This window comes from Dermochelys coriacea, chromosome 2 (assembly GCF_009764565.3).
Source record: "Dermochelys coriacea isolate rDerCor1 chromosome 2, rDerCor1.pri.v4, whole genome shotgun sequence".
NCBI classification, from domain to species: Eukaryota; Metazoa; Chordata; order Testudines; family Dermochelyidae; genus Dermochelys; species Dermochelys coriacea.
The window spans coordinates 2,441,142-2,458,833 of NC_050069.1; the positions used below are offsets into that span (position 1 = coordinate 2,441,142).

Sequence of the window (17,692 nt, forward strand, 5' to 3'; positions counted from 1 at the left end):
CGCAGTTTGCTGGGCTGGTACTGGAGAATATGGTGCAGCTCTCAGAGGTTGCTGGCCTGGCCTAAGTGGCAGAGTCCAGCACTGCGACCTACAAATGCCTGAGCTTTAGTTCTGGCTCTAGGCTTGGGCAAGTCATTTTCCCTCCCTGTGCCTCAGTTTGCTGCTCTGTGTAATGGGGCTGATGACACTTTCAGACCTGCCCCTTTGGGGCTAGGCTAGAAGGGTTACTTGTCAGTTTAATGGCTGGCAATGAGCTCTGTGGTTGTGAAGGACTGGCCAGGAAGAGCTGACTGCATACTTTTGACAGAGATACTTTTCCTTCAGACTCCCATTTATTAGGAATGGCAAATTAAGCTACATCAAACAACATCCACCTTTCCCATTGGGCTCCCGCCACAGCACTGCCCTCCCTTCCCCCAGGGAATGCTGCCGTGCCCCAGCTGGCTCCCCTTAAAAGCAGACTCTGGAGCCAGCCCAGCTGCTAAATCAGTTCCTGCAGGTGGAGCTGGGTGGAAGGTAAGCATGCAGTCCCTTTGCTGCAGGGTGTTGAGGGCCTGTGGGGTTGCCAGCAGGAAGACTTAAGGGGTGATTAGAGGATGCAATCCCCAATGTGGGGGCTTGGAGCCCTGGTGGGGATCATCCCTCTGGAGCCTTTCTCCAAGGGTCCTGCCTTCCTCCTCCTGCTAACACTCAAGGATGGCAAACAGCCTTGGCACTTTCTGTTCCCCTGAAGCCCTTACAGGCCTTGGCTGGAACCTCCCTATCACACACATCTGTGGCCCTCCCTCCCAGAAGCATGTGGAGTTATCTGTATAATGCCCTCCCCCCCCCAACAAATGGGGAAAATCCCCAAAGGAATATATGGTATCTCTCATGCCTGAATTCCCCCTTCCTGCTCTCCAATGTACTCCCTGAGTGCAGGGCTATCTCCTTTCCCCAGTGCCCCTTTGGAACAGCGCCCATGGCCCTGCAAAGCTGGCGTGTCTTTGAGCCCATGGCATGCTGTGACGAGGCAGGACTTTGTTGTGTAATGGCCGAGATCCTCGCCCGTGTGCCATCCAGCTTGTGTCTGCCTGGCTTCGGTGATTGATCGGGGACTTCCAGGGCTGGTCTTGCTGCCCCTCGTGCTGCGCTATGGGTAAGATGATGGTTGTGGGGACCAGGGCCATTCAGGCCAGGCTGTGGCAAGGCTGGATGCCAGGCAGCGGCAGCAGCCGGACTCCATGAGGCCCAGGTGTTAGATTAGCTGCTGGAAATGCTCCGTGGGAAAGAAAACTCCTGCCACGTTCGCCGGGGATTGCCGTGCCGAGCGCTGTGCCGGTGGGTGGGGGGGAAAAAGACGTGTGGTCTCGGGGTGAAGGGTGGCCTTGCCTGCTCTGACCGGGCACCATGCTTCCCTCCGAGCGTGGCTGGGAGGAGAGGCCGGGAAGAGAGGCACAAGGCGCGGGGGGCCCGGGCGCGGTGCCCGTCGAGCAGCCCCATCCTCCACGCGTGTTGGGCGGCGTGACAGACGTGCGCGGACCAGGGCGTGACGTGGCTCCGCAGAGCGGCAGTGCAGGGGGGGCGTCCGCTGTGGGCGGAGCCTGCGGTATGTGCCCTGTTCCCCCCCCCCGGGGCTGGGTTTGGGGGGCACCTTCTTGGGGTGTCTCCCCCAGAGCATAGTGGGCTGGATGGGGAGAGAGCCCCAGTGTGGGGGAGGGGAGGCTGTGGTGGGGAGAGAGGCCCCCCCTGCCTGGGGGTGGGGGAGGGCTGCCACACCAGATGGGGGAGGGGCCTGACGGTGCCACGCCCCGAGAGGGTGGGGGCTCCCCTCCCCCACGGTGTGACCAGACCCCGCCCTCGGTCAGTTGCGGTGGGGGGGCGGGGCTGCTCGTGGCTCAGGCGCATGCGCATGGCCGTGTTTGGGTGCCTCCGCACCAACGGCCGGGCCGAACTGGCGGGGTCACGTGAGGGGGCGGGCGGGGCGAAGAGTCCCCGCCCCTCGCGCAAGTGGGGGCGGGGCCAGGCTGTCCCGGAAGCGGCCGGAGCAGCAGCGTCCCCGACGCCGAACGAGAGGGGGCAGGTACCGCCGCCGGGGTGCGGGTGGGGGCTCCCAGCGCCCCCCCCGCTCTACCCACTAGACCCCACTCCCCTCCCAGAGCCCGGGAGAGAACCCAGGAGTCCGGGCTCCCAGCGCCCCCCCCCCGCTCTACCCACTAGACCCCACTCCCCTCCCAGAGCCCGGGAGAGAACCCAGGAGTCCGGGCTCCCAGCGCGCCCCCCGCTCTACCCACTAGACCCCACTCCCCTCCCAGAGCCCGGGAGAGAACCCAGGAGTCCGGGCTCCCAGCGCCCCCCCCCGCTCTACCCACTAGACCCCACTCCCCTCCCAGAGCCCGGGAGAGAACCCAGGAGTCCGGGCTCCCAGCGCCCCCCCCGCTCTACCCACTAGACCCCACTCCCCTCCCAGAGCCCGGGAGAGAACCCAGGAGTCCGGGCTCCCAGCGCCGCCCCCGCTCTACCCACTAGACCCCACTCCCCTCCCAGAGCCCGGGAGAGAACCCATGAGTCCGGGCTCCCAGCGCCCCCCCGCTCTACCCAACTAGACCCCACTCTCACCCCTCCCAGAGCCCGGGGAGAACCCAGGAGTCCGGGCTCCCGCGCCCCCCCCCGCTCTACCCACTAGACCCCACTCCCCTCCCAGAGCCCGGGAGAGAACCCCAGGAGTCCGGGCTCCCAGCGCACCCCCCCGCTCTACCCACTAGACCCCCACTCCCTCCCAGAGCCCGGGAAGAGAACCCAGGAGTCGGGCTCCCAGCGCCCCCCGCCTCTCCCCACTAGACCCCACTCCCCTCCCGGAGTCCGGGAGAGAACCAGGAGTCCGGGCTCCCAGCGCGCCCCCCGCTCTACCCACTAGGAGCCCCACATCCCCTCCCAGAGCCCGGGAGAGAACCCAGGATGTCCGGGCTCCCAGCCCCCCCCGCTCTACCCGCTAGCCCCACTCCCCTCCCAGAGCCCGGGAGAGAACCAAGGAGTCCGGGCTCCCAGCGCCCCCAGCTCTCCCCACTAGACCCCACTCCCCTCCCGGAGTCTGGAGAGAACCCAGGAGTCCGGGCTCCCAGCGCGCCCCCCGCTCTACCCACTAGACCCCACACCCCTCCCAGAGCCCGGGAGAGAACCCAGGAGTCCGGGCTCCCAGCGCGCCCCCCGCTCTACCCACTAGACCCCACACCCCTCCCAGAGCCCGGGAGAGAACCCAGGAGTCCGGGCTCCCAGCGCGCCCCCCGCTCTACCCACTAGACCCCACTCCCCTCCCAGAGTCTGGGAGAGAACCCAGGAGTCCGGGCTCCCAGCGCCCCCCCCGCTCTACCCACTAGACCCCACTCCCCTCCCAGAGTCTGGGAGAGAACCCAGGAGTCCGGGCTCCCAGCGCCCCCCCCGCTCTACCCACTAGACCCCACTCCCCTCCCAGAGTCTGGGAGAGAACCCAGGAGTCCGGGCTCCCAGCGCGCCCCCCGCTCTACCCACTAGACCCCACTCCCCTCCCAGAGCCCGGGAGAGAACCCAGGAGTCCGGGCTCCCAGCGCCCCCTGCTCTCCCCACTAGACCCCACTCCCCTCCCGGAGTCTGGGAGAGAACCCAGGAGTCCGGGCTCCCAGCGCGCCCCCCGCTCTACCCACTAGACCCCACTCCCCTCCCAGAGCCCGGGAGAGAACCCAGTAGTCCGGGCTCCCAGCGCGCCCCCCGCTCTACCCACTAGACCCCACTCCCCTCCCAGAGCCCGGGAGAGAACCCAGGAGTCTGGGCTCCCAGCGCGCCCCCCGCTCTACCCACTAGACCCCACTCCCCTCCCAGAGCCCGGGAGAGAACCCAGGAGTCCGGGCTCCCAGCGCCCCCCCCGCTCTACCCACTAGACCCCACTCCCCTCCCAGAGCCCGGGAGAGAACCCAGGAGTCCGGGCTCCCAGCGCCCCCCCCGCTCTACCCACTAGACCCCACTCCCCTCCCAGAGCCCGGGAGAGAACCCAGGAGTCCGGGCTCCCAGCGCCCCCCCCCCCCGCTCTACCCACTAGACCCCACTCCCCTCCCAGAGCCCGGGAGAGAACCCAGGAGTCCGGGCTCCCAGCGCCCCCCCCCGCTCTACCCACTAGACCCCACTCCCCTCCCAGAGCCCGGGAGAGAACCCAGGAGTCCAGGCTCCCAGCGCCCCCCCGCTCATCCCACTCGACCCCACTCCCCTCCCAGAGCCCGGGAGAGAACCCAGGAGTCCGGGCTCCCAGCGCGCCCCCCGCTCTACCCACTAGACCCCACTCCCCTCCCAGAGTCTGGGAGAGAACCCAGGAGTCCGGGCTCCCAGCGCGCCCCCCGCTCTACCCACTAGACCCCACTCCCCTCCCAGAGTCTGGGAGAGAACCCAGGAGTCCGGGCTCCCAGCGCCCCCCCCGCTCTACCCACTAGACCCCACTCCCCTCCCAGAGTCTGGGAGAGAAACCAGGAGTCCGGGCTCCCAGCGCGCCCCCCGCTCTACCCACTAGACCCCACTCCCCTCCCAGAGCCCGGGAGAGAACCCAGGAGTCCGGGCTCCCAGCGCCCCCCGCTCTCCCCACTAGACCCCACTCCCCTCCCGGAGTCTGGGAGAGAACCCAGGAGTCCGGGCTCCCAGCGCGCCCCCCGCTCTACCCACTAGACCCCACACCCCTCCCAGAGCCCGGGAGAGAACCCAGGAGTCCGGGCTCCCAGCGCGCCCCCCGCTCTACCCACTAGACCCCACACCCCTCCCAGAGCCCGGGAGAGAACCCAGGAGTCCGGGCTCCCAGCGCGCCCCCCGCTCTACCCACTAGACCCCACTCCCCTCCCAGAGTCTGGGAGAGAACCCAGGAGTCCGGGCTCCCAGCGCGCCCCCCGCTCTACCCACTAGACCCCACTCCCCTCCCAGAGTCTGGGAGAGAACCCAGGAGTCCGGGCTCCCAGCGCCCCCCCCGCTCTACCCACTAGACCCCACTCCCCTCCCAGAGTCTGGGAGAGAACCCAGGAGTCCGGGCTCCCAGCGCGCCCCCCGCTCTACCCACTAGACCCCACTCCCCTCCCAGAGTCTGGGAGAGAACCCAGGAGTCCGGGCTCCCAGCGCGCCCCCCCGCTCTACCCACTAGACCCCACTCCCCTCCCAGAGCCCGGGAGAGAACCCAGGAGTCCGGGCTCCCAGCGCGCCCCCCGCTCTACCCACTAGACCCCACTCCCCTCCCAGAGCCCGGGAGAGAACCCAGGAGTCCGGGCTCCCAGCGCCCCCCCCGCTCTACCCACTAGACCCCACTCCCCTCCCAGAGTCTGGGAGAGAACCCAGGAGTCCGGGCTCCCAGCGCCCCCCCCCGCTCTACCCACTAGACCCCACTCCCCTCCCAGAGTCTGGGAGAGAACCCAGGAGTCCGGGCTCCCAGCGCGCCCCCCGCTCTACTCACTAGACCCCACTCCCCTCCCAGAGTCTGGGAGAGAACCCAGGAGTCCGGGCTCCCAGCGCGCCCCCCGCTCTACCCACTAGACCCCACTCCCCTCCCAGAGTCTGGGAGAGAACCCAGGAGTCCGGGCTCCCAGCGCGCCCCCCGCTCTACCCACTAGACCCCACTCCCCTCCCAGAGTCTGGGAGAGAACACAGGAGTCCGGGCTCCTAGCGCGCCCCCCGCTCTACCCACTAGACCCCACTCCCCTCCCAGAGCCCGGGAGAGAACCCAGGAGTCCGGGCTCCCAGCGCCCCCCCCGCTCTACCCACTAGACCCCACTCCCCTCCCAGAGTCTGGGAGAGAACCCAGGAGTCCGGGCTCCTAGCGCGCCCCCCGCTCTACCCACTAGACCCCACTCCCCTCCCAGAGTCTGGGAGAGAACCCAGGAGTCCGGGCTCCCAGCGCGCCCCCCGCTCTACCCACTAGACCCCACTCCCCTCCCAGAGTCTGGGAGAGAACCCAGGAGTCCGGGCTCCCAGCGCCCCCCCCCGCTCTACCCACTAGACCCCACTCCCCTCCCAGAGTCTGGGAGAGAACCCAGGAGTCCGGGCTCCCAGCGCGCCCCCCGCTCTACCCACTAGACCCCACTCCCCTCCCAGAGTCTGGGAGAGAACCCAGGAGTCCGGGCTCCCAGCGCGCCCCCCCGCTCTACCCACTAGACCCCACTCCCCTCCCAGAGCCCGGGAGAGAACCCAGGAGTCCGGGCTCCCAGCGCCCCCCCCCGCTCTACCCACTAGACTCCACTCCCCTCCCAGAGCCCGGGAGAGAACCCAGGAGTCCGGGCTCCCAGCGCCCCCCCCCCCCCGCTCTACCCACTAGACCCCACTCCCCTCCCAGAGCCCGGGAGAGAACCCAGGAGTCCGGGCTCCCAGCGCCTCCCCCGCTCTACCCACTAGACCCCACTCCCCTCCCAGAGTCTGGGAGAGAACCCAGGAGTTCGGGCTCCCAGCGCCCCCCCCCCCCGCTCTACCCACTAGACCCCACTCCCCTCCCAGAGTCTGGGAGAGAACCCAGGAGTTCGGGCTCCCAGCGCCCCCCCCCCCCCGCTCTACCCACTAGACCCCACTCCCCTCCCAGAGTCTGGGAGAGAACCCAGGAGTCCGGGCTCCCAGCGCGCCCCCCGCTCTACCCACTAGACCCCACTCCCCTCCCAGAGTCTGGGAGAGAACCCAGGAGTCCGGGCTCCCAGCGCGCCCCCCGCTCTACCCACTAGACTCCACTCCCCTCCCAGAGCCCGGGAGAGAACCCAGGAGTTCGGGCTCCCAGCGCCCCCCCCCCGCTCTACCCACTAGACCCCACTCCCCTCCCAGAGTCTGGGAGAGAACCCAGGAGTCCGGGCTCCCAGCGCGCCCCCCGCTCTACCCACTAGACCCCACTCCCCTCCCAGAGCCCGGGAGAGAACCCAGGAGTCCGGGCTCCCAGCGCCCCCCCCGCTCTACCCACTAGACTCCACTCCCCTCCCAGAGCCCAGGAGAGAACCCAGGAGTCCGGGCTCCCAGCGCCCCCCCCGCTCTACCCACTAGACCCCACTCCCCTCCCAGAGCCCGGGAGAGAACCCAGGAGTCTGGGCTCCCAGCGTGCCCCCCCTCGCTCTACCCACTAGACCCCACTCCCCTCCCAGAGTCTGGGAGAGAACCCAGGAGTTCGGGCTCCCAGCGCCCCCCCCCCGCTCTACCCACTAGACCCCACTCCCCTCCCAGAGCCCGGGAGAGAACCCAGGAGTCCGGGCTCCCAGCGCCCCCCCCGCTCTACCCACTAGACCCCACTCCCCTCCCAGAGTCTGGGAGAGAACCCAGGAGTTCGGGCTCCCAGCGCCCCCCCCCCCCCCGCTCTACCCACTAGACCCCACTCCCCTCCCAGAGCCCGGGAGAGAACCCAGGAGTCCGGGCTCCCAGCGCCCCCCCCGCTCTACCCACTAGACCCCACTCCCCTCCCAGAGCCTGGGAGAGAACCCAGGAGTCCGGGCTCCCAGCGCCCCCCCCGCTCTACCCACTAGACTCCACTCCCCTCCCAGAGCCCGGGAGAGAACCCAGGAGTCCGGGCTCCCTGCTGCCTTCCTTGGTCCAGCAGCCTGTGACCTGCTGTCTCCTTCTGGCCCTGGGGAGCAGTGCCAGGCTCGCTTGTCATCACTAAGCATCCTGGCTCTGGGATGGGGCTTTTGGGAATGTCCCAGCACTTCAGCTCCTGGGCTGTGGCCCTAGTTTGGGGTCTGGGGCTTTTGCCTCAGAGAAATGGCGATGTGTTGCAGGACTGGGGCTAGAGAGAACCCAGATCGGTTCACACATAAGCACCGAACAGGGAACAAGAGCAAAACTTACAAGGGGGGTGGGGATTTGTGCTGGATTTCTGTCTTGCTGGGCTTTTCTCACCCACAGGCTGTCCTTAAAGCTCTGCTTCAGCTGTGCAGCAGCCCTCCCATGGGCTGGGCTCCTTTCATTGCAGTTTGGGTGCCTGATTGTTCCTAGCTCAGTGACCCCCTGTATGGGACTGCTGAATACTTTATGCAGTCTCCACCTTACAGGAAACTGACAACTGGATGTGCTTTCTTGCTGTGGGATGGCTGACTGGGAATGATCTTTCTTTGCCATTCAGTAGCTTATAGTTGTTGCATCTTTAAAAAATGTTGATTCATGATAGGAAACAGTTTTCATAAGTAGCTTATCCTGAAATAAATCCTCAGGAAATCACTTCTCCATACCAAGCTGCTGCTGGTGAATGCTTATTGCTGCTCCTGTTAATTGCATTGTAGTTGTCTGTAGGAGTAGCTCCCCTAGTAGACATCTGTCTACTCCCAGCTATGTGGGTTACTCGCACTGTAAACTCTTCAGTGCTGGGTCAGTGTTTGCATCTGTTCAGGCCTGTATTAGTGATTGCCACTCCAGTCAGGTGGCTGTAAGGCCTGGTCTCTGACAGTCTGGCTGATAGCTAGATGGGAAGGCTGGTTTAGCCTTAGTTATTTGTACTGATCCTGTAATTGTCCTATGGCTAGCTGCATCACATGCAGCTTTTGAAATGACAAAGCTTCTCAGGGTCCATGCCGCTAGTCTAGTTCTTGTTTGCGTGTGCTTCAGGAGGCATTGGGAGCTCTGGTCTGTTTCCTCTCTCACCTGCATCTCTGTCACCTGTGGATCTGCAGTTCTTTCTTGATACAGAACTGAGGTCCCAGCACCAGAGATGCAGCTTTGTCCAGTTGTCTGAGCCTTGTATCTATGCACAGCCGCCCTCTGGCTTGCAGGTTGGCCAGACCCAGTCTGGTGTACTGAGTTTCCAAGGCTTTAACACCATGGCTTCATGCTGGGCTGGACTTTCTCTGTTAATGTTCCATTTTTCTTAAGGCTCAATGGCTCTTGCATGAGTACCAGCTTTGTGCTGTATCAGGAGTATCTGGATTCATCCCTGCTGCAGGGACTCTGCAGCACTGTGCTCCCTTTAGACCCATTCCTCTGCCTTAACCAGCATGGGTTGCAGTGGCCAGATTCCTACCTCCTGAGCAGTATCTAGTCTGATGACACTCAGGAAATAGATGAATGAGTGCTGGCTACAGCTCCGGTTCTCTGCTTAGTGGGGTGCACTGTTACTTGAGGCAGATGGAGGAGCCGCTCTTGTGAATTAGTTGGTTAGTGAACTGAGCAGAGGGCCAGGTGCTCCAGCTCTGCCACAGACTTGCTGTGATAACTTGGGGTCAAGTCACTGCCCCTCTTGGCCACATCTTATAACAGGCCTAATAACTGGGGACTGTGAGGACTAATAGGTCATGTGTAAACCAAATGCAAAGGCCCATGTGTGATTTGATTATTCTGATGATGTGACACATTAACGGATGTAAAACACCCACTTGTGAGGAGTAGGTGTTTGCTTGATGTTTCGAAATGCCAAAATAGATAAGTTGCCCTAGTAAGATAGTGAATGTTAAACTTCCACTTCCTAAACAACAAGTGAGATTGTGAACACTCCCTTGTGTTGCTGTTTCCTTCTTGATCAGATTATCTGCACTGAGATGAGCATCACTATACAGAGGTGGGGAGAAGAATCAATTCTTTAACATGCACTGGGGTAGGAGAGAAGCTGGGTGCTCTGCTCACCAGAGGTAAACCTGGTCAGACAAGGTTGTTGGTGGTAGAGAAATAGCAAGCCAATGGCTGAGGGAACTGGGGTTATTTAGTCTGCAAAAGAGAAGAGTGAGGGGGGGATTTGATAGCAGCCTACCAACTACCTGAAGGGGGGGCGTTCCAAAGAGGGTGGAGCTCGGCTGTTCTCAGTGGTGACAGATGACAGAACCAGGAGCAATAATCTCAAGTTGCAGTCAGGGAGGTCTAGGTTGGATATTTGGAAACGCTCTTTCACTAGGAGGGTGGTGAAGCACTGGAATGGGTTACCTAGGGAGGTGGTGGAACCTCCATCCTTAGAGGTTTTTAAGGCCCTGCTTGACAAAGCCCTGGTTGGGATGATTTAGTTGGGGTTGGTCCTTCTTTGAGCAGGGGATTGGACTAGATGACCTCCTGAGGTCTCTTCCAACCCTAATATTCTATAATTCTATGTTTTAGAAACTCTAACAGCTCCTTGATGGTAGGAGGCTTCAGAGTGAGCGTGGCTGGTATTCTGTTCTGACCTAGTTGAAGAGAAGGGATCAAAGCTACAATATGTATTTTTTTAGAAACAATGTGTGCTGTGGCACCTACATGTGTGTGTATATATACACACCCTTCTACTTTATACTATGTACCAAGGCAAGCCTGGACTTTGATTCTCCACTTTTATGTATCTTAAACTTGTTTTAAGCACTGCTGTTGCCACTTACTGTATACAAGCAGGACAAAACGGTTCTATTAAAGGAAGAGATCCGGAAAACTGCCCCTGAACAGGGGCCTCTGGGCGCTCTGGACTGCTGATGTCTGTCACTTCCATCCTCCTGGTCCCTTCAGAGGCAGGTCACTTAAATGAGTACAGCCTAGGCCTTTCTGAAGTAGTCATGCTTTCTGCAGCCATACTGGCTGGCAAGAGTCCCCTTCGGATAGGGGACAGGCTTGTTATCGCTGGCCAAAAAAGAAATGCAGGGACTTTGGAAATCAAGGCATAGAAGCAGTTGCTGGATGGGAACACAGTACTGAATGTTGTAGGTAAACAAATTCATGTCAAGTCTGTTGTAAGTCATGTGAAATATCTGTCTTTGCAGGCCTAGAAGAAGGAAGAAACTGTAGGGAACAGTACTTCACATGTTCTCCCTCCGGCCTCGCCCTCTCTAAAGGCTTTTCATTTGGAACAATGATCACGTTGGAGAGTGCATTGATTATCCACCATCAGGAAACTGCCAGAGGTTCAGAAACCTGGAGAGATAAGGCAGCTGGAGATTGTTAGCTGCCCACAAGAAACTGAAGAGATTGAGGTCTTATTTCCCTGTGGCTGGACTAGTATCCTATGCTTCATGGTGTGAAACGCTCCTGACTTACAAACCTCTAGTCCGAGACTCTTTAAAACAGAAACTGCTCCCTAGAGGAGCAAAGACAGACTGTAAAAATAGGTTCCCCAGGAGCTTCCCGGTTTGAGAAGGAGCAAGAAGTTGCAAATTACTCTCTGTGGGCAGGAAAGCTCAAAACGAGGAGCATGACGGAGTTGCGGGTGAAAAGTAAGTGCTGGGTTACTCTAGCCGCTCTGCTTTGTGGAAGTCAGGCTAAGAAACCTGGATTGAATTAGGTAGATACCTACACAAAAATGGGCACTTCCAACAAGGGTATTGTACAGTTCAGGTGCCAAGTTCCCTGTTAGCTGGCAGGACTCCTCGTTTGTGTTGCTGACAGTGACTGTCTTCTGAGAGGGGAGGGGAAATTCATCTTTTCAGGGACTTGTAGTAAAGGGACATAGAGTAATGGAGAGAAGCAAAGGCAATTACAATGATGTTGGGTTGTTCTGAGCTCTGCTAGTGTGAACACCTTAGCAAGGAAGAGCAGGGCTGAATAACCCATCGCTAGTTTGCTCAAATATCTCGCTGCATCTAAAATCAGATAATTGGGCAACTCATGAATGCACCCTGTGTAGGAGGTAATAGCTATATTCCAGGCTATCAAACACTGGTCTTGATTTTGTTTAGCTCAAGGTATGGCTCTCTTGCTTGGGAATCTGAGGCTGTTCTGAAGTGTAACTCCTGTCCTTACTGTATACTGGTCCTCTTTCATTCCCCCATGCTCAGACTGTCCCCCTTGCTCCAAGAACTGCTACCAGGATACATGGCAGCCACCCTGCTGGGGGCTGCCTTGTGGTCCGCTCCCCTATAGTAACATCTCGCTCTTCCAGAGCCAGGAGATCCATGGCACTTCCTTTAGCTTTTAAATCAGAGGTAATGTTCTGGCTGGAGATGGTATTGAGCATCTCAATACCAGACTACAACAGTAGGGGAAGATTACAAGGGAGAGGGGGGTGTGGGGTCTCTGGCGGTGGAGGGGAGGCTCAGAGTCCGGAGCAGCAGCAGAGGGAATCAGCCCCGCTCTTTGTGGACAATGAGTTTGAGCAGGGTAGCAAAAGAATGGCTGGACCCACAACTATAATTGGCCCATAGGTGGACTGGCCAAGACCATCCACTGCAGTATAATTGAAATCAAGTTTCTAACTACAATGGGTATTCAGAGCCCCCTGCTCGTGGTGGCAGCTGTCTTGCTGCAAAATGACCTTTGTTGTGACACCAGCATTAATTTTGTGCTCTTATGCGTTTTTCTCCTTGAATCATTTCCCTCCCTTCCTTCTTCTGGCTTCTTACTGGAAGCCCTATAAACTAAGATCTCATCTAGCCTGTCCCTTGGAGGTCAGGGCAGGATTGTTCCTTGTAGTAGGAGTCTGTACCTTGTCCAGTCTCGTATTAAATGGCCCATCTGATGGCCCTTCCACCGCTTCCCTAGGGAGACTATTCCACCGTCTAATCTGCCTGTCGGGAAGCATTTCTGAATGGGACTAAACTTGACTGTCTGGGCTCCCTTGAGAACCCATTGGCACTGTATCGTAATTGTCTGTGGTCTTCCGAGTGACTCACAAGAGATATAACGTCAAACTGTAATGCATTGCTCATGGCTCTGTTAGTTTTTTGATAGCCTCTGGAGAAGTGTGTACACACCTGGCAGGGCTAAGTGGAGGTGGCAAGTCTCCTTTGCACTTAACTCTTATATTAGAAATGAATCTTTGGCCTTCTCTATATTTCAAACTGCACCAATTTAACTAAAATCAGTTATTAAATGTCTGAAATTGTGTACACCTTTTTTAGGTGGATGCAAACATGGCTCGTTTTGATTGACTGAAGTCAGTGGAGAAGTGATTTGCTGATTTACTTAAACTCTGGTATTTGTGTAGTTTAAAAAAAATCAGTTTAAGACTTCTCTTGTGGGGGAAAAAAAAGAAAAGGAGTACTTGTGGCACCTTAGACTAACAAATTTGGAAAATTACAAGTTGGAAAAAGTGCAACTTGTAATATAACCAAGTCCTTACCTGCTCCTTTCGAAATCCTGAACTCCACCTGGAATGGTTTTTAACAGCATAATGTACCATTATGTTAATAGCCACTCGTGTGGGTTATTCATAACAGGTCTGTCTTGTTGGGTGCATGTTGCTTTGATCCAGCAGTAGACAAGTGCCTACTGCTGGCATGCTCGAACCAGGAGGTGTAAAGCTGTCAGATGTGGGGGAAGAACTGCTTTGACTTGCATTGGGATCTGAAAGATGACCCATATTTTCAAGTCCTTGTTCTTGGGATGCACATACAAACATTCCTTAGGCTCTTTACAGATAGTAGGAACACAGTCCTCTCTAATACTTGTAAAAAGAAAAGGAGTACTTGTGGCACCTTAGAGTCTAACAAATTTATTTGCCCTTTTTCATAATTTTATTTGTTAGTCTCTAAGGTGCCACAAGTACTCCTTTTCTTTTTGCAAATACAGACTAACACGGCTGCTACTCTGAAACCTGTCTAATACTTGTGTTAAGGAGGTTATCCCTGCAGTGGCTTTCAGAGAGTCTTATTTATTTCAGTGCCTTTTTATGTCTTTTAGGGACTCCCATTTATTTCAGTGTCTTAACACAAGGCATAATAAGCCTGTCCCTGATGGCCCTACCTGGCCTCGCCCTGGATGTAAATAGGGTATGACTCCAGTGTGCTCTCTGGCTGACATTCCTGTCCTGAGAATCCTGTTCTAACCTCAAGGAACACAGTCTAAGAGGGGAGGAGCCAGAGGACCAATTCCCCTCTGAAGAGGAAAATGTGATCCTGACAATTGGCTAGTGACTCTAGACAAACATGTGGAAATAGAATCTTTTAGCATCAAAAAGAGAGAGCCAAGAGTTGTGGTAGATGGCAACTCTCCTTTAAATGATTCAACATTTACCTGTGCACACAGCTGCTCCTGCTACAGATTCTGACTACAGCCAGAGTGACTGACTACTTCACAACCTCAAAATAAATCTTTAGCATTACAAGCACACATGCTGTGCCCTTTAATTGTATGTAATTATATACAACATGGGTGTCTGATGGTAGTGCAGGATAATGAAAGGTCTAGAATTAGAGGGCAGCCAGGCTAGCATGTAGGGTTAGCCTGTCTTTTCCATGCAGGGGTCCAAGTCTGGACAAATTGGGGTTGGGAAGGAATTTTCCTCCAGGGCAGATTGGAAGAGGCCCTGGAGGTTTTTCGCCTTCCTCTGTAGCATGGGGCCTGGGTCACTTGCTGGAGGATTCTCTGCTCCTTGAAGTTTTTAAAACATGATTTGAGGACTTCAATAGCTCAGACATAGGTGAGAGGTTTTTTGCAGGAGTGGGTGGGTGAAATTCTGTGGCCTGCGTTGTGCAGGAGGTCAGACTAGATGATCATAATGGTCCCTTCTGACCTTAGTATCTATGAATCTATGATAAAGATCTAGAGCTCCTGGAACATTCAAGCTGGCTTGGACTGAAAATTTCTGTAGGACCATAAGACAGTGTTGCGATAAACAGCAGTGTATTGAGTTAATGAGGTCTGGCTCTGTTTAACTTGACAGCCTTGTTGGTTATCACAGAATCATAGGACTGGAAGGGACCTCAAGAGGAGACAAATGAGTCCTAAAATTGAGTGACTGAAGACTGAGCTGTTAAAATCGCATGAGAAGGGGGAAAAGCAACACACACATTCCTACCTCTTTCTCAATTCTCAGTGAGGGGACATATGTTCCCTCTGCCCCATGGCAATAGATGGATTGGGGCATCTGATCTACTTCTTCAGTGGGACGTAGACATGAGCTGTAGCAAAGCTCAGGGAGAGGGCTGTATGCTTGCTGTGATTATTCAATACAATGTGCTAACAATAAAATCCAGTAATATGGAGCTGCATAGACAATGTGTAAACTTGTCCACAAAAGTGGTTAAAGGAGAGCTGGCACCTAAAACCAATTTAAAAGCCCCTGGCAAAGGTCCTCACAAGAAGTATCAATGAAATGAAATCATTGTGAGGTGAGCGTTTAAGTGCTGATGTGGACTAGAAATTGGCGAAGACACAAACAGGCTGGATTGCCTGCTTGGCTACTTCTCCCGCAAACATGGTTGTACTTTACCCATCTGTAAGAGACTGCATGAGAGTGAAATTCCCTGACATTGGTCACAAATCCACCACCATATCCTCTTCAGCATCCGAGAGTGCTGAAGGAATTGGCGGCTGTGATTGCAGAGCCCTTGGCCATTATCTTTGAAAACTCGTGGCGAACGGGGGAAGTCCCGGATGACTGGAAAAAGGCTAATGTAGTGCCCATCTTTAAAAAAGGGAAGAAGGAGGATCCTGGGAACTACAGGCCAGTCAGCCTCACCTCAGTCCCTGGAAAAATCATGGAGCAGGTCCTCAAAGAATCAATCCTGAAGCACTTAGAGGAGAGGAAAGTGATCAGGAACAGTCAGCATGGATTCACCAAGGGAAGGTCATGCCTGACTAATCTAATCGCCTTTTATGATGAGATTACTGGTTCTGTGGATGAAGGGAAAGCAGTGGATGTATTGTTTCTTGACTTTAGCAAAGCTTTTGACACGGTCTCCCACAGCATTCTTGTCAGCAAGTTAAGGAAGTATGGGCCGGATGAATGCACTATAAGGTGGGTAGAAAGCTGGCTAGATTGTCGGGCTCAACGGGTAGTGATCAATGGCTCCATGTCTAGTTGGCAGCCGGTGTCAAGTGGAGTGCCCCAGGGGTCGGTCCTGGGGCCCGTTTTGTTCAATATCTTCATAAATGATCTGGAGGATGGTGTGGATTGCACTCTCAGCAAATTTGCGGATGATACTAAACTGGGAGGAGTGGTAGATACGCTGGAGGGGAGGGATAGGATACAGAAGGACCTAGACAAATTGGAAGATTGGGCCAAAAGAAATCTAATGAGGTTCAATAAGGATAAGTGCAGGGTCCTGCACTTAGGATGGAAGAATCCAATGCACCGCTACAGACTAGGGACCGAATGGCTCGGCAGCAGTTCTGCGGAAAAGGACCTAGGGGTGACAGTGGACGAGAAGCTGGATATGAGTCAGCAGTGTGCCCTTGTTGCCAAGAAGGCCAATGGCATTTTGGGATGTATAAGTAGGGGCATAGCGAGCAGATCGAGGGACGTGATCGTTCCCCTCTATTCGACACTGGTGAGGCCTCATCTGGAGTACTGTGTCCAGTTTTGGGCCCCACACTACAGGAAGGATGTGGATAAATTGGAAAGAGTACAGCGAAGGGCAACAAAAATGATTAGGGGTCTAGAGCACATGACTTATGAGGAGAGGCTGAGGGAGCTGGGATTGTTTAGTCTGCAGAAGAGAAGAATGAGGGGGGATTTGATAGCTGCTTTCAACTACCTGAAAGGGGGTTTCAAAGAGGATGGCTCTAGACTGTTCTCAATGGTAGCAGATGACAGAACGAGGAGTAATGGTCTCAAGTTGCAATGGGGGAGGTTTAGATTGGATATTAGGAAAAACTTTTTCACTAAGAGGGTGGTGAAACACTGGAATGCGTTACCTAGGGAGGTGGTAGAATCTCCTTCCTTAGAGGTTTTTAAGGTCAGGCTTGACAAAGCCCTGGCTGGGATGATTTAACTGGGACTTGGTCCTGCTTTGAGCAGGGGGTTGGACTAGATGACCTTCTGGGGTCCCTTCCAACCCTGATATTCTATGATTCTATGATTCTTCAATCACACACGCACACACCTTCTCTGCTGCCAGTAAATCACCCCATCTGAGCTTGGCTGGGCTGGTGGCTACCTGTGACTAGTTAGGGGAACAGATCTGTCTGCATTGTTACCTTGTTACCCTTCTGCCGCACTTGTCTCTCTCTCCTGTTGCATCTTATCACCACGTGAGCTGCTGAAATCTCCAGCCCAGGCACTGTCTGCTTCATGCTAGTAAAACGCTGAGTACGGTGGGGCTCTGATCCCTGGCTAGGGCCATGTAGGCCCTGCATTGCTAGATGCAGTGCTACAGATAAATGGCAGGAGTCTAACAGTCCATCCCTGGGGTGTTTAGTATTGAGCAGGATACAGGAGTGGGCCATGAGGTAGTGTAAACCTGCAGATGTTGTTGGTTATGGTGGTTAATTAGGTCTAGAGAAACTTGAGGGAGTTGGCAAGGCACATTCTTGGACGGCAAGGGTAGCTCACTACTGGAACAACTTGCTAAGGGGAGTGGTAGATTGTCAGGCTCTTGACACTTTCAATTACAGATTGGCTGTTTGCTCTTAAACAGGGGTGGGCAAACTTTTTGGCCCAAGGGCCACATCAGGGTGTGAAACTGTATGGAGGGCCAGGTAGGGAAGGCTGTGCCCCCCAAACAGCCTGGCTTCTGCCCCCTATTAACCCCCTCCCGATTCCTGCCCACTGATTGTCCCCCTCAGTACCCCTGACTCATACAATCTCCCCTGACTGCCCTGACTTATCCAAACCCCCCAACCACCAGAACCTCCACTGCATCCAACTGCTCCCTGTCCCCTGACTGCCCCGGGGACCCCCTACCCAACCCCCCCACCACCACTGTGCATGCGCAGCAGGGTGGCTGTGTGGGAGGGAGAACAGTGGGGGAGGGGCTGGGGCGAGCCTCCTGGGCCAGGAGCTCAGGGGCTGGGTAGGACAGTCCCACGGGCCAGATGTGGCTCACAGGCCATAGTTTACTCACCTCTGCTCTAAAAGATGCTCTAGTCTAGCTCAACCAGAAACCATGGGCTTGATAGAGGAATTACTTAGGTAGGATACTAGAGTCCA

The 17,692-nt window shown here is 56.5% G+C and overlaps 1 protein-coding gene across 9 annotated transcripts in view; it reads left to right on the plus strand.

Annotated features, from left to right (window-relative positions):
* The first annotated feature begins 499 nt into the window (after positions 1 to 499).
* Positions 500 to 17,692, plus strand: part of MROH1 (maestro heat like repeat family member 1) — a 115,784-nt gene continuing 98,591 nt past the window's right edge. For 4 of the 9 annotated variants that reach the window (XM_038388451.2, XM_038388452.2, XM_043509858.1 and 1 more), the window contains exons 1-2: positions 500 to 516; positions 10,647 to 11,096. In XM_038388451.2, coding sequence (XP_038244379.1) covers positions 11,075 to 11,096 — 22 coding nt within the window. In that variant the 5' untranslated portion in view covers positions 500 to 516; positions 10,647 to 11,074. Of the gene's footprint in view, positions 517 to 1,965; positions 2,063 to 9,539; positions 9,561 to 10,646; positions 11,101 to 17,692 lie in introns of those variants that run through there. The other 5 variants (XM_043509856.1, XM_038388455.2, XM_043509860.1 and 2 more) reach the window with 3 other exon arrangements.